Raw genomic sequence first — 26,674 nt, forward strand, 5'->3', positions numbered from 1 at the left:
GAAAGAGAAGAATATGTATAAGTAGGATTACCACTTGTAGAATTAAATCCAAGTTCTTCTAGAATGCAATTTATATAATGAGCCTTACAAACGAAGACAATGTTGTTACCTGCTTTGTCGGCAGGAACCAGTACGTACTGATCGTGTAATCTATCAAATTCTTTTTTCACTTCTGGTTTATTGAACACAGAAGGATAGATGGTTTTCATTTTGCCCCTCAATCTTTTAATACGTGACTTTAACATGGATCTGAAACATTTAATCCATTCTGACAAGGTGTCAATGTCTTCTTTTTTATATCTAGCCCATCGTCTGGCGTAATTTTCAACAGAATCCATAATATTTATGAAATTCCGACGCAAGTTGAAGGATCGGGGTTCCCTATATTTAGGACCTTTTAAAATAAGTGATCTAAGGTCCTCATTACGAACTATTTTTACGTCACCTGTAATAACGTGTCCAGCAGGACTATAGTTATAGGGCGAAGAAGAACATGAACACGAAAGGGGATTATTTTTCAGATAGTCAATATCCAGGCCATGTAAAGTGTTTTTGTAATTGAAAAGTTTGGAAGCAATGGTCGATGTATATTTGTAGGAAATACAAGGCGTAGTCTTTAACTTGAAATATGGTGGAATACAAGACTGGACCCTTTTGTGATTAAGAATATTACTTATATTATCTGCGTCAATTCCTTTATTGGCATATTGAAGTTTAAGGAAAAGACGGATTGTTTGAGCTGCATTTTCTTCCGTGAAACGTGGGGGTTTAAAAAGCCTGTGATGTGCAATATCCATAATCACAGAACCGAGACTACATTCAGGTGTCGAGGAATCTAAATTTGGATGTTCCTTGGTCTTTTCAAGAAGACTATTTAATAGTTTCAAGGCACAGAGTAAAGTTTGGTTCGAATATGATGTAGACCTAACTGTTGATTTACATAAGGTAGTAATGAATCAAAAGAGACGTCGTGTATTGCAGGTTTATTGTATGAACAATGTCCATGACTACGCTTACGTCTCTGAGTATTGTTAAAAAGTCCAATCACATTTACATTATTACACTGCGGGCTTGTGAGATTTCCAACACTATCAACATTGTCATTACACCCATAGGGAAAGGCTGTCCCTAGTTTCCTAATCCAGAATTCTTCACGTTGTCTACGGAAAGGTGTACTCAACGACGGACTATTTGTGTGGTGATAAATCTTTTCCAGAATTCTAACTTTCATTGATAAAATAGAATGATCAGGTGAATTAAAATGTTTATATAAAAGCTGCTGACCACCATGATTTATTTGAAATCGATGACCTAATATTCTTTTGTTAAGCGATCCCTTGGTTTCACCGACACAAATAAGTCCACACAGATTACATTCTATTCCATAAACAACATTAGAAGATTTGCAGTTCAGATTTTCCCAAGTTTTGGTATAGAAGCTCTGTCCAGTAAGATTACTGGTGAAAAAAGTGTCAGTTATCAAAATGTCACAGGTTTTACAGTTTCGCACAGAACATTTTGAAACCAAAGACATTGGGTCGGAAAAGGAATCATCCAATATATTTGTAATAGAAACTTTACACTCTTTCAATTTGGTATATGATGTATTGGTTTTATACCAAAACCGGGAATCTGAAGTCTGTACATATGACATATGTTTAATATCCCCGAGGATTATCCGAGGGGCACCAAATGAACTCCATGAGTCTGTGTCCCTTAAAGACTCAAGGGAGTGACGCCTTTTTATACTGGGCGACGCGTCGCCTGCCAGTATCATTTCGTTATTATGTGTACTCATGCATGAATAAGTACCGAACAACAAGTATCCTCGGGAACAAATTGTCCACCAGCAGAGATACATGTTCGGTGGTTAAAAGAAGGATATGGAAATAACGAATAGTATTCAATCTCAACGTCCATTTAACAAATATACAAAATAAGAGCAGAGCAAACACGGACCTCCGAAACATCACAGGTGGGATCAGGTGCCATGGAGGAGTGAGCATCCCCTGCCGACCGGTCACACCCGCCGTGTGCTCGTTGTCATAATCAGGAAATAACGGAAAAAAATCCGTGGTTAATTCAGTGTATAAATAATGGACTAACAATTGGTATGAAAAACGTCAGTCAGCATTTCATTCAATGATAAATTGTATTTGCTGACAAGGTCATTGTATCGACCATAGAATTTACGAAATGATGACTTTAAACGAGACTGTTGATATTCTTGTTTCATCAACTTGCTTGTCAATAATTTACCTCGTTTAAGAAATTGTTCATACGTAGAGCATGCTCTTGCGTATCGAATCAATTGAGATATAAATACTCCGTATGCAGGTGATGAAGGTATATTGCTGCATAAGTAAGGGAAGTTGACGATAGAGAAGTTAAAGTCATCACGTTTATCAAATAGCTTGGTTGTTAGATTACCATTAGTCAAACCTTTCGCTTTCCTCAATGATGTGTATAGTATACACACGTACACCACTGTAGGTCTAAAGATTGCACTGATGGTCAATAAAAACGGAAATATTCAATCATCATTAAAATTAAATCGATAGCATACATCACTGACCAATACGATAACAATACCCCTCACTCAATACTGTAAATACATAATACACTTGTGTTATTACGAGATTCTACGATGGCTTGCAATCAAACCTCCTACTGTTGAGGGATTTGAACTAAGTTATGTTTTAGGAACTAGCTGGGAAGGATTTGGGAATACTCTTGTATTTCACTATTTGTATAGGTAACGACCATTTGATTCGGGAGGGGGGTGGCAGACATTAGAGATTAATATGTCTTTGAAAATGTTGAAAAAAAAATACTCTGTCCACGATCTGATATATCAACACCCAAATCAGCTAGTGAAGAACAACAGAAAACATTCTGTTTTCTGTTTTATTAGGACAAAAGAGATTGAATAGAGGTATTCTATAGATATCAAAACCCCAACAGGCGGCCTGAAGTCAATTTAGAGGAAATAGAGAAACCAGAATATATTATTTATCACCATCAAGAATCGGCGGAGCTTAATCTTATTTTAATTCTTTGGTGTTCAAAAGTGACGGTCCTGTTGTTACATCAATCATGAGAGACACTGCAAAATACACGCTGAAAATAACAAGAAAGTCCTTCACGAGATTGCTGTTGCGTACCCACGTCTTGTTGATGTTTTCTTTTAAACTAAAAGGAATTTCAAGGGCGTAGCATTAGCCTTTCTTTAAATAAGTATGCGCCCTGTCAGATGTTTTTTAAGAATTTGACTCTCTTTTTCCGTATTTTTTGAGATGTTATCAATGTAAAATAGGGCAGTGAGAATGAACTTTTACCTAAATATTCCCTCCCTTTACGCAATAAAAGAATAGGGTTGGTCCAAAAGTAATACCACAACTTCGATAAAATTGCTACCAGTTGACATAAATAACAAAATTATAACTCATGAAAGCTTTATCTATATCATATCAAATCTGAAATTGTCAACGCAGTACAGTTAAGACAACATTTTCTATAAAAGGACACGGAATCCGATGTTTTTAAAGTTGGACAGTTTTATTTTTAAGCAAGACACTCAAGTTAAAATAGTTTTATGTTATCTTGAAGATTATGTCCTTGGCTTTTCACATCGATATTTTTTGACATCATGTGACCCTCTAAAGTCACGTAGGCTCAAATTTTAGGTAAAACAGGAGGCTCAGTGGCCACATTGCTCTACTGAGCAATCGGCTAGGGTATAGCACATATCAGATCAGAACAAAATGTTTACTGTGGCTTGGGGGCATGAATTTTTACCCCCAACCCCCACCCCCGGGGGAATCATGATTTGAAGAAACTAGAATTTACACTACCTGAGGATAATTCCAAATAAATATCATTTAGCATGGCTTTGAAATACTTGAAAAGAAGATTTTAAAAGGTTTCCTTATATATTATTATGTTAATTTTTGATCGGCCATTTTGGCACCATCTAACCCCAAGGGGTCATGATTTGAACAAACTTGAATCTAAACTACCTGACGATAATTCCATAGGAGTTTCATCTTTCCTGTCTCAATGGTTCTTGAAAAGAAGATGTTTAAAGATATTTCCTATTAATTTCTTTGTAAAACTTTGATCAGCCATTTTGGCCAGCCTGGGTAATGATTTTAACAAACTTGAGTTTACACTACCTGAGAACAATTCCGCATGAGTTTCATCTTTCCTGGACCAGTGGTTCTTGAGAAAAAGATTTTTTAAAAATGCCATTGATTTTTCTCTAATTCATATTTATCTCCGCTTGTTTTTTTTAGGTTACCTGAGTAAACTCAGGTGACCTATTGCTATCCGTTTTCGTCCGTCGTCGTCCGTCGTGCGTCGTGCGTCGTGTGTTAACATTTGAACATTTTCAGCTTCTTCTCTGAAACCACTAAACCAATTTTGACCATAATTGGCACAAAGCATGTATGGGTGAAGGGGAACAAAAATTGTGAATTTCATGATCCCTGCCCCCCTGGGGCCTGAGGGGTGGGGCCAAAACCACTAAAATTAATGCAATCTTTAAAATTTTTCTTCTTTACTCCTGGACATCAAGCAGTCAATCTGTTTGCTTGATTGTAATCAGCATTGAGTCCTCTACCAAAATTGTGAAATTCATGGCCCTGGGGTCAGGGGTTCTAGTGCTAGGGCGGGGCTAAATAAGTTGGTAGTGAAAATGCATTATTTCTTTGAAAATCTTCTTCTCTGCTCCTGGGTATTAAATAAACCAACTAAGTACATAGTTATGATGAGCAAGAGTGCCTCTACCAAAATTGTGAATTTTATGGCCCCGGGGTCAAGGGTTCTGGTGTTAGGGCGGGGCTCTATTGATTATATAGTGAAAATACATTATTTCTTTGAAAATCTTCTTCTCTGCTCCTGGGTATTAAATAAACTAACTAAGTACATAGTTATGATGAGCAAGAGTGCCTCTACCAAAATTGTGAATTTTATGGCCCCAGGGTCAAGGGTTCTTGTTTTAGGGTGGGGCTCTAATGATTATATAGTGAAATGCATGAATTCTTTGAACGTACACCTTATCCTTTGCTCCTGGTTAATATGCTAATGATCTAATTACACATTCAAAGGCCAGGATTTATTTTATTTTCAGTTTTATTAACCCTCCGCTCAAGGTTTAGAATTTTCAGAAAAAAACAATATTTTCTTTCCGATGTCAAATTTGAGTCGGGATCGAGATTTCGAATTTACAAAGTCGCACTTCCGGTTTTAAGATGAAACGGCGGGTAAATAATGCTAGATGTATCTGAGAAGATAGCTTGGTTAAGTGTAAAATTCATCGATTCGAGTGCCATTCAAAACGTTTCACCCGTTCAAAGGACAAATAAAATGCTGACGACTTTGTTGCACAATGACATGCTGGTGAGATAATTATGTGTTAGTTTTAAAAGTATCTGTCTGTAAATTATTTTCCTCCCCCAGGTTTTAAACTGCCAGTGGTAGTTATTGCATATTGTCAGCGACATTGTTTAGATCTCTGTTATAGCTTACAGTCTAAGCATCATTCTTCAGAAAAGGGTTGCTTATGCATCAGATGTAATGAATAAAACTATGGGAGAAGTTTAGTCCATTTGAGGAAGAAATAAACAATAGCCTGAAGAAATATAGAAAAAGTTCAACTATTAAAAGGCAAAAATATACAAATATATACAGGCATGAAGTATCATTTGTATTAATCTCAGCGAGATGTCATAGGGACTAAAATATTTGGTCGGACGTCCACTACGACATCTCAGACAGGTGCCATACAAATTGATTAGGGATTTTTTGCTCAGATTTCGGCCGCTTGTTTCAATCAATATGGGCTGAAATGAATTATCTGCTCGCTTCAACTTTTTCCTTTGAACATCCCTTTAAGTCTCTAGCACAATAAAACTTTCCTTTCTTACCTTAAAAATGTTTAAATCCAACAAAATATAAAGTTGTTTATTTTTCCTATGTAATGTCCTATTCATTTCAGAGTAGGAACTTTTTCGGTTTTTTTATGGTCAGCGGTCTATTCCTAGTCCATGATCCTTTCAAATACTAATTTCCAAAGATTAAAGCATGATTTTGTTGATGAGGTAGAAAAAGGTTGAGATAATGTCGTTGAAAATACTCCTTGAAAATTTACTACTTACTTTATTATTTCAATATACATGTACATTTAGATGATATTTTTCTTCTCAAACCTTTAAATTATCACTATTTTACAATATACGATCATAAAAATGCTAATTTGGATAAATCTATATTTTAAAAACTCTAAAATACATCTTTAGAAAAAAATATTTTCTAACTAATACAAAAGGGCGATTTAGTAATTGTTCTGTCTTGGGCACAGAAAGTTTCAACCAGTTCATTCAACAATTGACTTTTATTGAATAAATCAGGTAAAAAGCTACAATAAAAACAGGGCATATTCAAAATGGTTGTTTTCTATTGACAAACTCTTAGTTCAACTTAAATATGTAAAATGATATTGACACAAATGGCGTTCCATAATGATAAATCTTGACAAAATCGCGGGAATAGGAAAACACTTAATGTAAATAAATTCCTTACAAAATTAACATTTATGATATATACAAATATAAGATCTGACAAGAAGAACAAGAACTACAGAGTTAAATCCTATAAAAATAAACCAAAAATTGCGCTGATGAAAGTAACATGTTGACAACATAACCGACCGTAAATTATCCGTATGCAATTTTCTGACTATAAAAACTTGCTGTAATAACACTCATTTTACTTAAACAACATAATAATATCAATAAATGGTAAATAAATGGTAAATACATACATTGTTGTGGCATACAAGTTTCAAAACGGAAAGTTCCAAGTGTGGCGCTTACACATGTTTACTTATAACAAAGGGAGGTAATTCTATTTTATACATATGGAACGCAATACCTGTAATGAAATCCACCACACTCCCCACCTGATATTGAAAATATCACTAATATATAAAACATGAATTAAAAAATTCACAAGTTTCTACTTGACATAAAGTAATAATCAAACAAATTACTGCAATACATATCATGTCAACAATTTTGTTTGTCCAGAAAAGTTTAGTCTCAGTCCTCATGAATCAAAAGAACCAGTTCTGATATTGGCCTTGTGTATGTCATGGATTTGTCGTCCTTGACTATTTTCACCTCCACTTTACGCACTTTGTCGTCAGCACTTTTGATTGCGTTAGTAATGATTCCAAGCGGCCACTCACACCTTGCAGTGCTTGAGTCTTTCACAAGAACAATGTCTCCTACACAGAGATCAGGTAAGGTTTTTTGCCATTTACGCCTAACTTGAAGTGTTTGTAGGTATTCCTTTTTCCAGCGGTCCAAGAAAATATTAGCAAGATGTTGGACACAGCGCCACTGGGATTTATACATATCCTTGATGCTGAATGGTCCAAAATCTGTCGGAATGTTGTAAGTCTTCCGAGTCAGCAACATGTTTGGGCTGAGAATCATAGGGGCTTCTGGGTCTGACAACACTGGGACGATTGGCCTGGAATTGACGATGGCACATACTTCGGCCATAAGGGTCGTCAATACTTCATGAGTAAGATGTTTTGAATGTAAGTCCATGAGCATTGAGTCGAGTATCCTACGAGCAATCCCAATCATCCGCTCCCACACTCCACCCATGTGGGAGGAATGTGGGGGATTGAAGATCCAAGTCACTTCTGGTCTGATAGAAATTCCTGAACTGGCTTGTCTTCAACGCTTATGGCATTGACGTCTAGGTCATCAATCGCTCCAACGAAATTAGATCCACGATCAGATCGGATTTCTTTTACATTTCCTCTGAGAGAAATAAATCTTCTTAAGCAGTTGATGAAAGAAGAGGATGAAAGTTCTTCGATCACTTCTATATGAATGGCTCTAGTGTATAAGCAAGTGAAAAGTACAGCCCATCGCTTGCTGTTCGACACTCCACCTCTTGTTTTGCGAGTCGCAATTGTCCATGGCCCAAAGGTATCTAACCCAATATAAGTGAAAGGAGGGCAGGGTTGAATTCGGTCTGCTGGTAAGTCAGACATCAGTTGACTCTGGTATTTTCCACGTAGTCGACGGCACTTTACGCACTTGTGTAGCAGTGAGGATATTAAGCGCTTCGCTCCAATAATCCAGAATCCTGCTGATTGCAGTGCCCCAGCTGTGAAATGTCTCCCTTGATGCTTTACCATTTCGTGAAAATGGCGTATTAGTAGGACAGCTGCGTAATGATTCTTTGGAATGATAAGTGGATGTCTCTCGTTGATACTAAGGTATCCTCTCTTCAATCTACCTCCTACACGTAACAAACCGTTTTTATCAATAACTGGATTCAAAGAGATGAGGCTACTACTCCTTGGCAATGACCTATGTGATTGCAAGCACACAATCTCCTGCGCGAAAACCTGTCGCTGGACCATGCGTATAATGAGGTCTTCCGATGAAAACAAGTTGTTTGAGGCTGCAAGATCCTTTGGAGAGTGATAACTCCTAGATAGTGTTCTCAATCTGTCTATGGATCTCACTAATACTTTCCAAGTAGAGAATCTCTCAAGCCTATGAGTTATGCGAAATGCCTCAAGTTGATCCCCTTTGTCGTTGAAAGTTGTTTTAAGAGTTTCAACGTCTTTAGTCTTGCGAATTTCAACGTCATTCTCAGGATCACAGAGATGATATTCTGTATTGAGATTGTCTTCAATCGGTTCTCTGAGTTGAGGAGGTCCTAAGATCCACCTGTCGTTGATAATGTCCTCAGCAGTCATATTTCTCGTACCAGAATACGCTGGGTTATGTTTAGTTGAAATATACTGCCATTGGTCAGGTGTTGTTGATTTTCTGATTCGGTCGACTCGGTTTTCTACGTACTTATAGAATCGTCTGCTTTGGTTATGTATATAACCCAGGACAACGAGACTGTCGGTATAAAAGCGAACAGAGTTAACGTTCATGTCAAGTTCTTCATTGATGATATCATATATCTGGACCGACATCACAGCCGCACAGAGTTCCAAACGTGGAACAGAATGTCCTTTCATTGGTGCAAGCTTACACTTTCCCAAAACGAATCCCACATGAACGTTGTTTGACACATCGACTGTACGTAAGTACGCCACTGAAGCTATGGCTGTTTCCGAGGCGTCTGAGAAAATATGGAGCTCTATGGACAAGGTCCCTTGTAGAGAGACTGGTGCATATGTTCTTGGGATATGCACATCTTCTAGGAGTTTTAAGGAGTCTTTCCAATTAGACCATCTGTCCAATAGATGAGGAGGTAAGGGGTCGTCCCAATTGTGTGAACCTCTTAATGAATCTCTCATCAAGACTTTTCCAGAGACTACGACTGGCACAACGAATCCAATGGGGTCAAATATCCCGTTAATTGTCGACAATAGTCCTCGCTTACTGAAAGGCCTTTCTCCCACTGATAAACGGTATGTGAATGAGTCAGATTTCAGCTCCCAGTTCAATCCTAAGCTTCTTAACGTAGGAAGTTCATCAACACTTAAGTCAATATCACTGAAGTCCTTTGCCCTGTCCTCAGGTGGAAATGCATCCATAACATGCTTGTCGTTTGATGCTACCTTATGTAAACGCAGATTACCACCCGCCTTAGGGGCAGCTTGTGTTCGTTCAAGCAAGTCGATTGCCTTATCAGCAGTTGGGAGAGAAATCAACCCGTCATCGACATAGAAGTTTAGACATACAAAGTCTGTCACATCAGGTCCAAAGGTATCCTCATTGGCACAGGCAGCCTTCCGGAGGCAATACACAGCAACGGCTGGTGAAGGTGAATTACCGAAAACGTGAACTCGCATTCGGAACTCTATCAACTGGTTGTTTATGTCATTGTCTTTGTACCAGAAAAAGCGGAGGAAGTTCCTGTGTCTCTCGTCAACTAAAAAACAGTGAAACATAGACTCAATGTCTGCTGTTACAGCTACAGGTTCTCTCCGGAATCGCAAGAGTACACCGAGAAGTTCGTTGTTTAAATCTGGACCAGAAAGAAGTACGTCGTTAAGGGAAATGTTCTGAAACTTGGCAGAGGAGTCAAACACAGCTCTAATTTGCGACAGCTTTTTAGGGTGGTACACCCCGAAAATGGGTAGATACCAACACTCTTCTTTTTCTTTAAGAGGGGGTGCGATTTCTGCATGGTTGATGTCAAATATCTTTTTCATGAAGGACATGAAATGCTCTTGTTTTGTTGGGTCTTTCTGGAGACTGATATCCAGATTTTGTGCTCGCTTGAGTGCGTAAGATCTGTTGTTTGGTAGCGGTTGTCGCTTTTCTCTAAATGACAATGGCGCTTCCCAATTACCTTCAAAACTAAGATGAACATCTTGATCCATAGCTCTGATGAAGTCCTTATCGTCTACCGAGAGACCAACTGTATCATCATCCTTTCATTTCATGAAAATAGAAGAATCCAGATCTCGTGAATAGTGACCAGTATCTTTATTGTGGACTTCTACGTGTATGTTATTGGGACATGGCTGAAACATGGATGTCCTCCCGTTAGGAAGCAGGTAAGTTTTGTTCACTACAACTGAGTTTGGACGATGAACTTTGTTTAAACAAGATTCACCTACTATCACCCAACCCAATGTAAGTCTCTGCGCAAAGGGTGAATTTCTAGGACCTGTTCGCGGTTCTGCTACATGGTGTGCCTCTGGAATATCACGGCCAATCAAGATGAGAATCGGAACATTTTCATTAACTTCAGGTATGTCGTCTGCAATGTTCTGAAGGTGAGTATATGATTTCGCTACCTCTGGTGTAGGTTTTTCATTCCGGATGTCTGGAATGTGGTTGCATTCTATGACAATGGGTATGTCAACTGATGATGATCCATCGAGAGATGAAACAGTGAGATTTAGGGCTTGTCTGCCTAGCATGTCAGTAACTCCAGAACAGGAAGTTAACTGATAGTCAGTCATTTCACTTTCAATATAAAGCTGATCAAAGACTTCTGACTTTACTAGTATTCTGTTGCTTTGATCGTCTATTATTGCGTATGCCTTTAGTGTCTTACTTGGATCGTGGGTTTGGTGTAAGTTTACCAAAACTACTTTAGCACACGATTTCCCTGAGAATCCATCTCTGCATACCTGAGTGCATGCTGACGTTGTAGAATTATCACCCGTCTTCTCCCCACCATGCAAGACTGTGCGTGTTCCGATGTGAAGAGCTGATGGATGAGAGTGGCCTCCACACTGAGAACAACGAATCTGAGCTGTACACTCCTTATACTTGTGTTCATCAGAATTACAGCATTTGAAACAAATCTTGTTGTCCCGCAAAAAACGTTTACGTTCCTCAAATGACTTGTCTCTGAAACCACGACAGTCATTCAGACTATGATTAGCTTTGTGAAGGGGACACACTGTACTAGTTGACTTCAAATTTTCTGAATTCTGCGTGACTCCGGTTTTCTTTGTGTCGATCCATTGTTTCACTTGATTGTTTCTCTGACCAACCTTTTCTTTCACTGTGTAAGAATTTGTTGCATTCTCAGTGGTGTACATGAATCCAGGGTCATTTCTCATTTTGCTGATATCTTTCATGAATGAAACGAAACATGTGAATGGTGGGAAAACAACAGCATGTTGTTGTTTGTATTTGTACGCATGAGTAATCCACTTCTCCTGAATGTTGTGTGGAAGCTTACACAGTATGGGCGCTATACCAGAAGAAGAATTGAAGTGGCTCAACAGACTTCTGTACTTTGGACTAGACATCAGTGACTCAATCTCACAAAGTAAGTCTAACAAATTATATAATTTCACATTGTCTCTGTTAGTGAGTTTAGGGAATGAAGACAATTTTGACATCAACACAGATTCTAGCAGTTCAGGACTACCATATCGTTCGTCTAGACGTTCCCAGATTCTCTTAAGGGCTTCTGAGGGATCTGACACATTTGCTGACCTGATGCTTGTGGCGTATTTCAATGGAGCTGGTCCGAGCCATTTTGTGAGGAGATCTAGTTCTTCGGTTTTTGTTGTTTCCAATTCTTTTATTATTTCTTGAAATTGCGCCTTCCAGAATATGTATGTTTGTGGCTGGTCATCAAATCGAGTAAGTCGAGATATGAGCAAGTCTTTCTTCAAAAGAAACTGAGTAAAGTAATTTATTTGGTCATGTCCATTCGCTGAAGTATCTGGAATATTTGGCTGTCTATGAAGAAAAGCTCTATCTTGTAAAGTAAATTCAGGAAAACGTGGTTGCCTTGGAAGAAAGGCTGGCGCGTATGCATTCAGTTCGGCTGCTGGTTTCGTTTCCGCCTCACGATTTATGACCGACTGTTCATGAATATAACGTTGGGTTCTCTCCATTGGGTCAATGGGTCTCAAAGCTTCCAATCTCTCCAAATCTCGCAGCATTGGTTTTCCATCTTCATTCTCTAGTGCTTCTGCTTCTGCTTTTGTTGCTGCTACTTCCTGTTTGGTGTTTAGGAGTCTCAATTCAGCTTCGAGTTCTTTTTGTTTCCTCAAGGATGCAGCTCGAGCTACTTCTTCTTGTTCAGCAATAACTGCTTTCTGTTTCAGTATTGATGTCTCTTGTTGTACAAAGTCTAGTCGAACTTTCGCTGCCTCTGCTTTAGCACGCATACGAGCAAGTTGTGATGATGAATTCGAACTATGAGTGTTTTTTGATTGTGTTGATCTAGAGATTCTTGAACGACGTGAAGCGTATTCTAGTGCTGCTTGACGTGATTCGTTGATTTTGTCTATCACAGACATCACAGATTCCTTACATTTCTGCATGAATGAGGAGTGTTCTTGATTCTCTTTGATACTCTCTTCTGTTCTTGCCCTTGTCAGGAGTGACACAAATTTTGCGGAAGTTGAGCAATATTCTGCATAGGCTTTTGAAAGGTCACTTTCAAATGTGTTCAAGTAATCTAAGTTTGTGATGTTACTACTGAAGGAAGAGATAAGGTTTTCAACAACTGCCCATTGAGCCTCTGACTTTGTCTTATAATCTTCACGTTCCTCGTTGAAGAGTTCTGCCGCCTTTTCAGTCATAGTTCGAATCCGTTTAGAATCCTCAGGATTGAACTCGCTCTCCATTGTTGAAATTGTGTAAGACATTAGATCCAATTATAGTGATCGACGTTTCCTTTCTGAGTGACGATCAAATGTGAATCTCTAAGTCCATGCTGTGGGAACAATCTTTTTACTGTTCTGTCTTGGGCACAGAAAGTTTCAACCAGTTCATTCAACAATTGACTTTTATTGAATAAATCAGGTAAAAAGCTACAATAAAAAAAGGGCACATTCAAAATGGTTGTTTTCTATTGACAAACTCTTAGTTCAACTTAAATATGTAAAATGATATTGACACAAATGGCGTTCCATAATGATAAATCTTGACAAAATCGCGGGAATAGGAAAACACTTAATGTAAATAAATTCCTTACACAATTAACATTTATGATATACAAATATAAGATCTGATAAGAAAAACAAGAACTACAGAGTTAAATCCTATAAAAATAAACCAAAAATTGCGCTGATGAAAGTAACATGTTGACAACATAACCGACCGTAAATTATCCGTATGCAATTTTCTGACTATAAAAACTTGCTGTAATAACACTCATTTTACTTAAACAACATAATAATATCAATAAATGGTAAATAAATGGTAAATACATACATTGTTGTGGCATACAAGTTTCAAAACGGAAAGTTCCGAGTGTGGCGCTTACACGTGTTTACTTATAACAAAGGGAGGTAATTCTATTTTATACATATGGAACGCAATACCTGTAATGAAATCCACCACAGTCTTCCAAATATCAATGACGTTATGTGACGTAATTCAGCGTTTTACAGCGTTATCCTTTTAGCATTGCATTATTTTCATTTGGAGTTTTAATTACAATTTAGAAGGTATATAATGAAATATTTGATATCAAAATATTCAGAAAGACAAGCTCTTTCAGAAACGGCGAAAAAACGATTTTCGAAAATTTGGTCACGAAGGTCCCTTTTCGCTTGACGCAACTCAAATGTATGAGAATATATCTATTCAATACATAAGTAAGACGTATAAATATTTATTCTCTGAAAATTTTTATTCTCTCTCTCTCTCTCTCTCTCTCTCTCTCTCTCTCTCTCTCTCTCTCTCTCTCTCTCTCTCTCAACTTGGCAAACAAAGGGGGGTTTCAACCCCCGGACCCCCCCCCCTCTTCTAGATCCGCTAATCAGCAATCACGCAACGAACAGCTGACAAACACTTCGGCGTTGTCTCAATTATAAGCTGTCACCAGTGTCTCCGTGTTTTCATCATAAATTGCCTTTATTTATCGAAATAGTAAATTGAATGTAATTTTATCAAATTTAATACTTGATAGCAATTTAAGTGACTCGATGAAGTGTTTCCATCTGTCAGATCATCCATCTCTTTCCGGCGACCAAAATTCCTTTTTATCATCGACAATCGCACCTGTTTTAATGTCTTTTCAGCACTGATTATCAATTTTCACGAAATATAAATTCCCAGACAACAATCTTTTTACTATTACTGATCACAAGTAGCCTTTCACAAAATATTCCCTTCGAAAAAGAATCCTTCACATGGTAAATTCGAAGCGTATCCGACAATCAAGCCGATTTCCACCTTGCGCCATTTTTCAAAATCTACGACGAACGGTTAGTGCAACAATTAATATTCAAAAATATTCAATAGTCTGCAGCTGTCTCAAAGGTATATATACTGAAGGGAAAAAGAAACGCAGGGTAAACTTTTGAGGTGAATTGAATTAGTTTTTCTCAAAATACTTTTTAGTTTTCCTATCTAACTTTTAAAATCATCTTTCAAAAAGATATAACCAAATTCTAGGTTGATTTTGTGTAATTATTCATTAGTTATTGAAGCTCAAATGACGATACCCCCCAAAAAGGAAAATTTAAAACTCTCATTATCTTCAATATCCATCTCGTGCATCTGTCAGAGTCTTATTTCTCCTTTGAATGGAATTTCATCAGAGTGTTTATCTTTTAAACCCTGGCTATATTTAACATGGGTAACCACGCAAAGAAAAAATAAGTCAAACGACGCGCGCATGCGCCAGAGAGAGGAATACACCCGTAAGTTGACTGGCTCAAAAAACCAAATTGCATAATTGTTTTCTTTCAAATTTCGTGATAACAACGTGTTTGTTCACAAATCTTGTTGCATTATTTGATGCAGATGAGGTATGCACATCGTTTTTCAATATTAAGAGACATTATGAATCCCTTGCACTCTTGGCACAGTTTACGGGAGGTCAATGGGGTCTTGTTTTCGAATTGCCGAATTAATGAAAAGGGCAACAACGGTTTACTAAGAAGTTTCTTGTAATTTTTCCCCATTAAACTTGTAACCTGTTGTCAGAGAGGGTCTGGAATGGTTTTCAATCAACCGTGACGATGACGTTAACGCCAAACAGAACCATGTTGCGAGCGGGTTATTCGTCCTGCCATCTCTTAAATCGCCACCTTATTACCATAAAAATAGCCATTTATATAGTAGACGATTATAATCATTACATTCGTACGAAATTTGAAAGAAAACCATTCCACAACTTGATTTTATGAGCCAGTCAACTTACTGTTCTATTCCTCTCACTGGCGCATGCGTGCGCCGTTTGATTTATGTTTTTGCGTGGTTTCCTATGCCAAATATAGCCAGGGTTTGAGAGATAAACACTCTAATGAAATTCCATGCAAAGGAGAAATAAGGCTCTGACAGATGCACGGGAAAGACTTTGAAGAAAATGAGAGTTTTCGATTTTCACTTTTGGGGGGTATCGTCATTTGAGCTTCAGTAACTCATGCATTATTAGACAAAATCAAATGGGAATTTGATTATATCTTTTTTGAAAGATTGTTTAAAAAGTTAGATATATAAACTTAAACATATTTTAAGAAAAACAAATTTAATTCACCTCAAAAGTTTACCCTGCGTTTCTTTTCCCTGTCAGTATAATTATTTTTATTTAAGACCAATAATATAAGACCAAAACTTATCCAAAATTACGCCATGCATATGTCAAAATTAAATGTCTTCATGTACAACACGGCAATATGCTAAAAGATATGCTGCATGAACATATATAAAGGGCTTTAGAATTTTAGGGTTTTAATTTTTTTCTAATCGATTGAAAGATCAATCAATCAGTGAAACTTAGCAGAAGGATATGGAAATAACGAACAGTATATAATCTCAACGTCCATTAAACAAATATACAACATAAGAGCAGAGCAAACACGGTTTTGCAGATGAATTCGTGAAGAGGTTGGTTAATACTCAGCTTTCAAGGTTTATATTTCTAAATAGTTTTCGCCTATTTCTTTTTCTTCATTGGACTGATTAAGGGCTTGGGTTAGTATAATATTTTCTTTCCTTATGTCTCCACTGTTTTCGTCTGAATTTAATATCAATTATATTCAACTGGGTTGTTAAGTTATGATGTTTATATGAATATTTGTTCACTGTAGAGAAAAAGATCTATAAAAAAAAATTATTTTTCTAAAAACGAAAGTAGGAATAATGTGTGGAAAACCCCCAATTAATTGTTTTGTCATAAATATATTTTGACCTCGCCAAATATCGGATAATTTTATAAAAAAAACCCATGGATATCAATCTAGGTACATATACTACAGTAACATCATATTTAAGGCTTGTAAAAAATTAAATGCCGACCATTTCTACAAAATCAACAGTACTTGAGTATCTCATTTGAAATGTATTTTGTACTTCAGGTTTTTACACTAACATCGATATCCTATCAAACACTAAATAAGAAACCCTAAGAGAAACACAATCTGATTGATGATTCTCGGTTTTAGAAGAAGGCGTATAAATTATATCGATTAAAATTCGTCAGGGATCAACCAACCATAAGTGGACTCAGGACCTCTTAAGTTGCAAGCATATGCTGACTTCTACAGTCGACGTCTTACACTTTTTAATAGGGAAGCTCTTTTTAACTTTAAAGGAAAGATTGATTCAAAGTTGGCCTTATGCTATTTTCTGACAATAATCTGACGATTAGCGTTCAAAGTTTGATGATAATGATTTAAATCACAGGTATATCATAGTAATGACAAAATAAAACTCCAAAAAGGAGTCCATCAACAAACAATTAGGAGAAAAGCATGCTAAATATGCCCTGGTTTGGAAATTCAAATTGATATTAAGGAATAAACTTATAATTGAGATTACAGATAACTTGAATTCGATTCACTCGATAGAAAAAATAATAAAGAATACAGATTTTGCTACTATAAATCATAGTGCTGAGTGCACTTTGATATCCTATAACCGGTCGGCAGGGGATGCTCACTCCTCCATGACACTTGATCCCACCTCTGATGTTTCGGAGGTCTGTGTTTGCTCTGCTCTTGTTTTGTATATTTGTTTAATGGACGTTGAGATTGAACACTGTTCTTTATTTCCATATCCTTCAATTAGGCAATAGTCTACTTTAAATCAAATGAATTGAATTACAATAAATGTACTTGGGCCTTATTCTGTCGTTGAAAATCTGATTGGAAATATGATGGATTACATAGATGTTCAAGCATACGATCAAACAGCTATTGTTTCCAAACTTTAACATTTTTACAATAAAGTAGTGGACTTCTCATGACAATTTTCTTATCATTTCAAATGTTAAATCAAATTTACTGAATATACTTACCTATAAGCTGACTTTTTTACGGATTTAACTTTGGTCCAAAACGAAAATTTAAAATAAAAAAAAAATAAAAACAAAACGTGAGCATAATTTTCCAAAGCCATAAATAGAAGAAATTTAGCTTGATATATATTTTATCTTTTTATATTATCATTAAGCTGTCTTACTTGAATTAAGTGCAGATGTTATTCATTCAATTTTAGAAGGCTGTCTCAAATGACTTAGACGTCGACCCTCCACGTCATGAATACCAAATGATTCAGTACCCGATTTAAAGTGCATCATCAGTGTTCACAATGTCGGTAAACACACGTTACTACTGTAAAACCTGTAAATACGATCTGTGTCCTCAGTGTAAAGAAAGCCATTTCTTTGATCTTGATACAATATGTCATGATGTTGTTATTTACCCTTCAATCATAGTAGAAGAGACCTGCACGAAACACCCAGAAAAAATCTATGTACTGTACTGCATTTGGTGTGGGCTTCCTTCTTGTGTCATGCGTGAAGAACACAAAAATCATAATACAATAGATATTAAAACAGCTCATAAAACTTATCTCCAGCAAGAAAGAGACATTTTCAACAACTTAAGGAGTGATATTCTCTTTAACAGATGTCATCTTCTCACAGGAATCAAAAGCGATTTAAACATTTGTCACACAGAAATCTCGAACGTCCGCTCACAGATGTCAAAAAAAGCCAAAAGACTAAAACGACTAATTGACACCATAATATTGGATATTAAAATCGAACGGAAAAGCTTCATTTGTAAAACACAGCAACAGATTAGAAAAATGGTCAGCTATCTAGCTTTCATAGAAAAATATCACTGTATAAATGAACAATCAGTGAAAAGATCTGTGAAATTTCTATTATTCCTGAAGAAGACGTATGTCCCTAAAATAGAAGTGATTCCTTATGTTCATGTACTGTTTTCCAAGCCGATTGACGAAATCAGTGTGAGTGGTGAGATTAAGTTACTTAATAAAATCCAAATCATAGAGACAGGGAAAAGACAAATAAGGAATGAGTGCTTTTTAAAACTAATGTCTTCACCGGTGTTAATCAGAACTGTCACAGTGTTAGGTGTAACAAGTGTGACACACATTTCCTGCGTTGCACCAGACTGGGTCTGGGTTAGTGATAATAAAAATCTCCTTTTAACAAACACAGCAGGTGACACTCTGCATTGCTTGCTAGACGGACGTAAAAGTTACTGGGGTGTTCATACAATAAACATTCATTTCGATCTTATTTATATAGATAAATGTTATAACATTTGCAAGCTGTCTAACGATAATAGAACAAAGTCTACATTGAAAACACGAGTAAATAAATTAGACCCATGGATTCCACAGTGTGTCTACTGCTCCCTCATCACTGGCGATTTATTAGTTGGGATGTGGGATACAAATACATGGACTGGCAAGATAGTTCGGTACAACAACGGTGGACAACACATACAAACCATACTATACAGTAACACTGGTCGGGAATTGAATAGTTTGCCTAGATGTATCTCAGAAAACAGAAATGGAGATGTTGTTGTTTCTGACTTACTTCTTGATGCTGTGGTAGTGACAGACCGTGAGGGAAAGCATCGATTCTCCTACACAGCACCGCCACCAATGTCAAGACTATCACCACGTGGAATCTGTACTGATGTCCTATCACACATACTGGTCTGTGATTTCAACACAAACACAATACACATGATTGACAAGGACGGTAAATTTCTGTCCTTGATATTGACAGAACAGCATGGGATATGCGAACCACAGAGCCTTAGTTACGACGACAAAGCTCATCTTCTAATGGTTGGGTCACGGAACAGCAACAGAATGCGTACATATAGATACTTGAACAGACAGCCTTTAAATTATTAACTTAAATTGTTGATATTTTAAATGATACATGTAAAAGTTCTTTAGACATAGGATTATCTGACGAGCATGCAATTGTTACCGTATAAGCAGAATTTTTAGCGAGGATTTAATTTTGGCATTATTAGCGAGGGTGCTGAGATCGCTAAAATTAATTGCAGTTTATTTGATATAGCTTCTTAAGTGAGCATTTTTAAATCGCTTAAATTATATCTCGTTAAGAATAAATTACCAGTTTTTAAGGACAAATTGCTAAATTTACGTCTTGCTAAAATTTCCACTTATACGGTATTTGTTTCAATTCGTCTCATCCATAGCAGATATATTTACATTTGCAAATGTTTTCCTTTATATAACACTACTGAAAGCAATGCGTATCTATAACTGTATAAATACAGGTACGGGGTCAAGAGGTCATAGATTTGCGTGTAGATAAACGTTCGACGTAATTTCTCTGTGACGTCATAAAAGGTCGACGCGCATTCAGTTGATGACATACATGCCGTTGGGTTTTGAAAGATAACGCATTTCACACGTTAAAAGTCACAATCAGGCAAATATGAAGTATGAATAAGTCACAAATGTTAATATAAGTAATAAGGTATCATTTTAAAACATCTATCGGGCTATAAATACGGGTTGGTACGAGATTAAATTCATCATAAAGCCCTTCGGGCTTTATGGAATTTAATCTCGTGACCAACCCGTATTTATATCCCGATAGATGTTTAAGAATGATACCTTATTTCTTAAGTATTATTACTTCTGTGTCACGTAATACACATTTACTCAGAAGGCGGGTGTAAAGACGAATAATGGCCCCCATAGAAAAATGAATGACCATTCTTCTACGGCGAAAAATAACCCCGGCCATTCTTTATCGTTAAGACATGACCCTGGTTATCATTCGGCGTCGAACAATGACATTTTGCCCGTAGAAAATTAAGCGTCATTATCCTAAATATTTGCACACTCAACGTGAGGTAAAAAATGAGAATAACCTCCCCTTGTGGATTAAAGTTGAAATTTTAGGGGGCAAAAAAAAAAATAATAAAGAGACGTATTGGACAAATTGCTCAACTGAGCTAAATTAAGAAATGAATTTAAGATATTTTGATCTCATTAAATAATAAAATTAAATTTCGTTAAAGCCAATTAGATGATTCAGAATGTAAAGGAGTAAAGGATTTATCGAGACGTAAGGGTTAGTTGAACATTATTTTGCGATGGCGAAAAATCATTGCTCTGACAAAAATGCTGCTATATCATATATTATTAAGAAGAAGGAGGTTATATAGTGATCGGGATGTTCTTCCGTCAATCGGTGTGTACCTCTGTCCCTCCGTCCGTCTGATTCGCTTATTGATACCAATCTCCTATCAACAACTCCTCTTATACCGCTGAATGAAATTCAATGAAACTTTCACGGAATATTTCTTAAATAGTGCCATTGTGCATCACCTACTTTACTTTTTGACCGGACACATACTGCAAGTAGTTTTAATTCCATGGTGCTAAATTTTCACGATTTCTTGAAAAGTGCCAACCACGATGGTTTTAATTTCACCCTGCAAGAACTTAATTTGAATTCCGTCTGCGTATTTTTTTAAAAAACCAAAGATAGCATTTACCATGGACTTAATTTTGCGGATTTCCCATAACAAAATCTTGGGTATTGTCACTCTATCTTTAGTATTGAAGAGTTCCTATATGTCTTTTCTGCAACTCCTCCTATACTACTGAATAAAATGTAATGATACTTTCACATTTATTTTTCATGTCATTATGCACCACCTACCCGAATTTTTGATCTGACTCTCCTTTTGTTTTTCCTAGAGCAAAGCATGGACTATGCCATTATAATAACCATATGGGAGGCGGGAGTATCACATAGTGAGCTAAGTGCTCACAGTACCATACCACCCTTATACTCAGTTCAGTGTATATTTTTCAGAGAGTTTAGTAGGAAAATCAGAACGAACATTTTCATTTTTGTAAGGTTATATTCACACTGAAGCAAAATATGAAAAATTAATTGACAGTTCCTTTTTTTATGTGTACTTCTAATGTGTACCCGTGAAGTGTCTAGTAAACAAACCATACACACTCAAAACTAGAGGCACTGTAAGCTATGAGCTCACTAGATGATACCCCTGTCTTCCATATGATTATAATGGCAACGTTCGTGTTTTGTTTTGTGAAACCCGAGATAAGTGTCAGATCATGAAGTGATGGTTGTGTTAAAATGTCCACATGGAAATCGAGTGTTGTTTTTTTTATTGCCTCAATGAAGTAATTCTTTATTGATAAAAAACATAAAAGCCTGTGGCTATGTTTACAAAGATATCTTAAGATTTGTCTTAAGATGTGTCTTAGGATATATGTCTTAAGACATATCTTAAGATGATCTTAAGACATATCTTATCATGTAAATCAAAGCTGTCTTAGACAGATCCTAAGTTACGATATCATAACTTTTGTCGGATTCTAATATATTCTTTGTTTCAAAAGTACATACTGTTAAACCATAGATTTCGATTTATGTTTTTAATATTTAAATCTAACTTATGCTATATCTAGCCAAGATTGTTGTTAATTATTACAATCTGCCGTTGAACTGACATAATTTAACTATAATTTAGACGCAAATCAAATGATTGCGGGATATCATTCTGTGTTAGACTAGATCCGCCGCATGTAGATATGTGTTTGTTATTGATATAGTTTCCTACTGACCAATTGTTAACTATGAACTCGATCAAGCATGTGTAACCGGAAGTAGAACTCTTCAGTGTATAAATTACCAAAGTTACTAGCCAACTTGGCTGAAAGGAGTAAACTATCTCCAGTTATAAATGATCAACCCAGGTAAGGGGATTTCTGAACTATGGTCAACGCTAAATGAAAACACAGTTGTAAGTTTTATCAATTTAATAAAGTGAGAATTAACCGTTGTAAATGATAACAAATAATAAATAATGATCAAAATTTAACAAACAGAAAAATCTTTGAAAATGGCACAGGATAAATAAAGCTTTAACAAAAATGTAATTTAATCTGAAAAATGAATCTCAATAATCTCAATGAATAATCTCAATAAATAAATAATTGAAAAATGTAATGAAAAATGGGAGGAATGTGGCAAAACTATGAAAAATAATCTATGTCCCTACTGAGCTGCCATACTTATCAAAAAGGTGAAAAATCCTAAAGAGATAAAAAAAAAATATAAAGGGAATGAGCTACATCACCCAATATGACTTCTATCAACACTCTAGAGTTGAACTGAAAATATCAATGCTAATTCTAGGCTCTAAAAATAACTTACCCAGAAAATAAACAACACCCAACAATAAATAATAAATAGTGGTTCTAGAAAATAGACCTGTTATCTACATATCCCTAGACTAGGCTGGACTTGGAAAGGGAAACTTAATTTACTTTTAATAACCTACATCCTAACCTATCAAAAAGTGCTCACTCAGCACGTGCTAAAAGAAACCTATAATGCCGTGTACCTTGAGGTAATGTGCCATGAGGCTTATCCCTAACCAAGTGAAGTAAACTGCTCGAACACGGGTTTAAATACCCTAGCTTGGCCCAAAATAAAAGCCAATGACTATCAAAGATCCTAAAGCTAAGTTAACTAATCAGAACGCAGCTATCAAAAGTACTACGGAAAGACTGCCAACATGGATGACACTTCCTGTTTAAAAAGTAAAACATGTGGAATGTCAACTCATGTCTTAACTTATAAAAGACAAATAATAAAGGGCTTTTACGTAAGTTACAACTGAAAACAAAAGGTAAATAGAATTATCAAACTGAAATACCAGCAAATACTTGTAAATTATGAATTACGAAACGATGGCTATGAAATGAAAATCTAAACCACTACATGTACACATGAAACTTCACGGGCCTACCCGTGTGCTTGTTCTGATTGTCGGTTAAACCTAGGACTTTCGTAGACGATGAACCGTAAAAGAAATCCTAATTTCACGGATGCGGAGCTCTAAACTCTGCTGAAAGAAGTGGAGAAAAATAAAACCCTTTTGTTTGCAAAGTTATCTAATGTGACAACAAATAATAGCAAAAAACGAGCATGGGACTCCATTTGCGAAAAAGTGAATGCATGTTCCACAAATGGACATATACGGACCGTCGAAGAGGTGCGGAAAAAGTGGACAACTTACATGTCCGAAACTAAGAAAAAAGGAAAGATTCGCGACAGACAGGAGGAGGCCCCCCAACATCGTCGTCTCTTACTCCGCTGGAGGACACAGTAGTGGCCATCGATATCATTGGGGACACGCCAATAGACGGGGTCATAGGAGGACTGGATACGGAGGAAACCCCAATATCTACGGATTCTAGCATTCCACAAACTACTAGTAGTACCTCACTGCATTCCCCCGAAGTATCACAGACAGTATTGGCTTCAGCAAATAATTCCTCAGGTAAATTATACAAAAACAATTTAACCTTTTTTTGGTTGCTTGTATATTGTCATATATGCTATATATAAATAAGATAAAAATAATTCACACCTCAATTAAAAAAAAATCCAGATGTAAAGCAGTAAAGCTGGGGGGGGGGGGGGGTTACACACTTGTAGTACGTGTTAGTTGCAGAACTTTAGCGATATGATTATAAATATTAGACTTTGAACATATGGTAAAAGACTAATAAGCCCATATTAAACCAAACGCTACAGTTCTGCAGCTAAGTACTTGTTTGCATGTGAAAACTGGTATACTATTAAACGTACTCTATAATTTGAGAGCTTGTATCATATATATGGCACGCCAAATTCACAAAAATGAGATAAACCTAGTTTCACAATTGATAAACTAGGTTTATCGACTGTAAACTATAGCTTACAAACCGTAAACTATAGTTAACGATTCGTTAAGTATAGTTTTCATCTGTAAAACTATATTAAACGGTCGTTAACTATAGTTTACGAATGCTAATCTAAGTTTATCTGTCTGAATAAAGCGTTAACAATAGATTTTGTTAATAAACATAGATACATGTTTGTAAACTATAGTTTACAATCGTAAACTATAGTTAAGAGTTGTTAATCATAGTTTCATAAATCGTGAAACTATATTTATCAGATCGTTATCTAGAGTTAACGGTTTGTAAACTATAGTTTACAAATCGTGAAACTATATTTATCAGATCGTTATCTAGAGTTAATATTCAGAAACGAGAAAAGAAAATCTCCTCTAAAGATTCTAAAAATAGATTAACGTTGTTAACTATAGTTTACAGTCCGTAAACTATAGTTTTCAACCGATAAACCTAGTTTATCCACTGTGAAACTATGTTTTGCTCATTTTTGTGGATTTGGCGTGCCATACATATATATATTGCTGAAGTTATTATCTCATTTGTACATATACATTTAGACACCACTGGTTCTAAGAATACTCAGAAACGAGAAAAGAAAAACTCCTCTAAAGATTCATACGGTGAGGACTCGCTGGAAATACAGAGAGAAATCCTGAAAGTGGATAAAGAAAGGTTAGAGGTGGAGAAGAAACTGCTGGAAATTGAACAAGCAAAACTAGTTATAAAGCAACAGAAACACCAAATATACCTGAGTAGCATGGGTATAGTTTTCACATCCCCAGAAGAAAATGTGTAAATAAAGACATTGGAGACTGAATTTATTTTAAAAAGAGTAATAGAAAGTAATTTTTACACATACTATTACTTTTATGAATGAACATGAAATGTACACAATAAAATGTTGATGTAAATGTTTCCCTTTTGTGCACTGTGCTATACATAAGTGTTTTCATATTATGAGAATCTCCCTCTGATTAGTCTGTTTCTAAAAGTTAATCCATCATTAAGATTTCCAATGTAGTTTTGTCCACCTATCCTACCATTATCACATGGATTAAGACAATCATCTGGTAGGGGAACCTATTATTGATGCACATGTTATGTAAAACTGACGTGGCCACAACAATCTGACACGTTTTGCACGGTGAGTAGCATAGAGTTCCGCCGCTTGTATCCAAGCATCTGAATCTAGACTTCAGCACCCCAAACCTACGCTCAACTGTGTTTCTCGTCCTAATATGTGCGAAATTGTACCTTTCTTCTGCTGGTGTTGTACGCTGAATCACAGGAGTCAAAAGCCATGGACGTAACGGATATCCACTGTCTCCAAGAAGCCACCCTTCAGAAATTTCTCCGTTTTCGAACAAATCTTTTAATCTACAGTTTTCAAGAACAAATGCATCATGTGTGCTGCCTGGCCATTTTGCAACAATGTTTAAAAAACGCAAATTGTAGTCACACACTCCTTGAACATTGATTGAATGATAATTCTTTCTATTAACAAACAAATGTTCATCGACTGTTGGGGATTTAATTCTTACATGAGTGCAGTCTATTGCACCAATAACATTAGGAAAATCTGCAATATTATGAAAGCTTGGCATAATTTCTAACAGTTGAAGTCGAGAGGTTGGCATTTTTATATACTCGGGTGCTATTCATATCAAGCAGTTTGAAACATCTTTTATTATTTTGGACACACTTGGGCGCGATATTCTATGAACATCAGCTGTTACGGCCTGAAAACTCCCCGTTGCATAGAAGCGTAAAGCGACCATAACCTGTAAGGACACGGGCATCGCGTGTGACCTCAAAGTAGGTCGATGAAGGTGAGGTTCTAAGTCCCTGCAAAGGCCTGTGATCAAATGTCTTGGGAGTCTGTACTTACAGATTATATCATCGTCATCAAGATAATCTAGCGGGTTGTCAATATCCCTAAATACTCGCTCACGACGTAAACGACGTCTTTGTAACAGGTAGTGGTAAACGACAGCCATGTTTAGGAGTTCTAAGATAGTCTTAAGACACCTCTTGTGGTGTCTTTTCCGAGACTAGCTTTCTGCTGTTGATTTAGTATGGATTTTTTAAATCCAAAAGCCGTTTCTCAATACTTTCCTTTTTGAATTGCATTATGTTCGATTCTACCTACCGTACCCTCATCCCCCCTTCTCCAGGTTTCAACGTTTTTAAAAGCGCTTGAAATCTGT

At 36.4% G+C, this 26,674-nt stretch overlaps 3 protein-coding genes and 1 pseudogene across 3 annotated transcripts; 1 reads left to right on the forward strand and 3 right to left on the reverse strand.

Moving 5' to 3' along the window:
- Positions 1–7,100: 7,100 nt before the first annotated feature.
- LOC134276323 (uncharacterized) lies at positions 7,101–7,676 on the reverse strand. The gene has a single exon (XM_062758583.1). The coding sequence runs from the start codon at positions 7,674–7,676 to the stop codon at positions 7,101–7,103; it is 576 nt and encodes a 191-aa protein (XP_062614567.1).
- Positions 7,677–7,708: 32 nt separating this feature from the next.
- LOC134276324 (uncharacterized) lies at positions 7,709–10,375 on the reverse strand. Its single transcript, XM_062758584.1, has one exon. It carries the CDS (start codon positions 10,373–10,375, stop codon positions 7,709–7,711), a length of 2,667 nt encoding a protein of 888 aa, XP_062614568.1.
- Positions 10,376–18,017: 7,642 nt separating this feature from the next.
- LOC134276326 (uncharacterized) lies at positions 18,018–25,263 on the forward strand. The gene is made up of 3 exons (XM_062758586.1): positions 18,018–19,569; positions 23,819–24,067; positions 25,025–25,263. Exons 1-3 carry the CDS (start codon positions 18,018–18,020, stop codon positions 25,261–25,263), a joined length of 2,040 nt encoding a protein of 679 aa, XP_062614570.1.
- Positions 25,264–25,421: 158 nt separating this feature from the next.
- LOC134276340 (putative nuclease HARBI1) lies at positions 25,422–26,464 on the reverse strand (annotated as a pseudogene).
- Between the last annotated feature and the right edge of the window lie 210 nt (positions 26,465–26,674).

This window comes from Saccostrea cucullata, unplaced genomic scaffold (genome assembly GCF_032062105.1).
Source record: "Saccostrea cucullata isolate Sc308-1 unplaced genomic scaffold, CSIRO_AGI_Scuc_v1 ctg2351, whole genome shotgun sequence".
Lineage (NCBI taxonomy): Eukaryota > Metazoa > Mollusca > Bivalvia > Ostreida > Ostreidae > Saccostrea > Saccostrea cuccullata.

Excerpts from the sequence above, each read along its gene's own strand:
- LOC134276323 (XM_062758583.1), bottom strand. The coding sequence starts at position 7,676 with ATGGGTGGAGTGTGGGAGCGGATGATTGGGATTGCTCGTAGGATACTC.
- LOC134276326 (XM_062758586.1), top strand. The coding sequence starts at position 18,018 with ATGTCGGTAAACACACGTTACTACTGTAAAACCTGTAAATACGATCTG. Across the intron at positions 19,570-23,818 it reads ACGGAACAGCAACAGAATGC|AAAAAAGGAAAGATTCGCGA; the intron begins GTACATATAGAT and ends TCCGAAACTAAG. Across the intron at positions 24,068-25,024 it reads TTCAGCAAATAATTCCTCAG|ACACCACTGGTTCTAAGAAT; the intron begins GTAAATTATACA and ends ATATACATTTAG.
- LOC134276324 (XM_062758584.1), bottom strand. The coding sequence starts at position 10,375 with ATGGATCAAGATGTTCATCTTAGTTTTGAAGGTAATTGGGAAGCGCCA.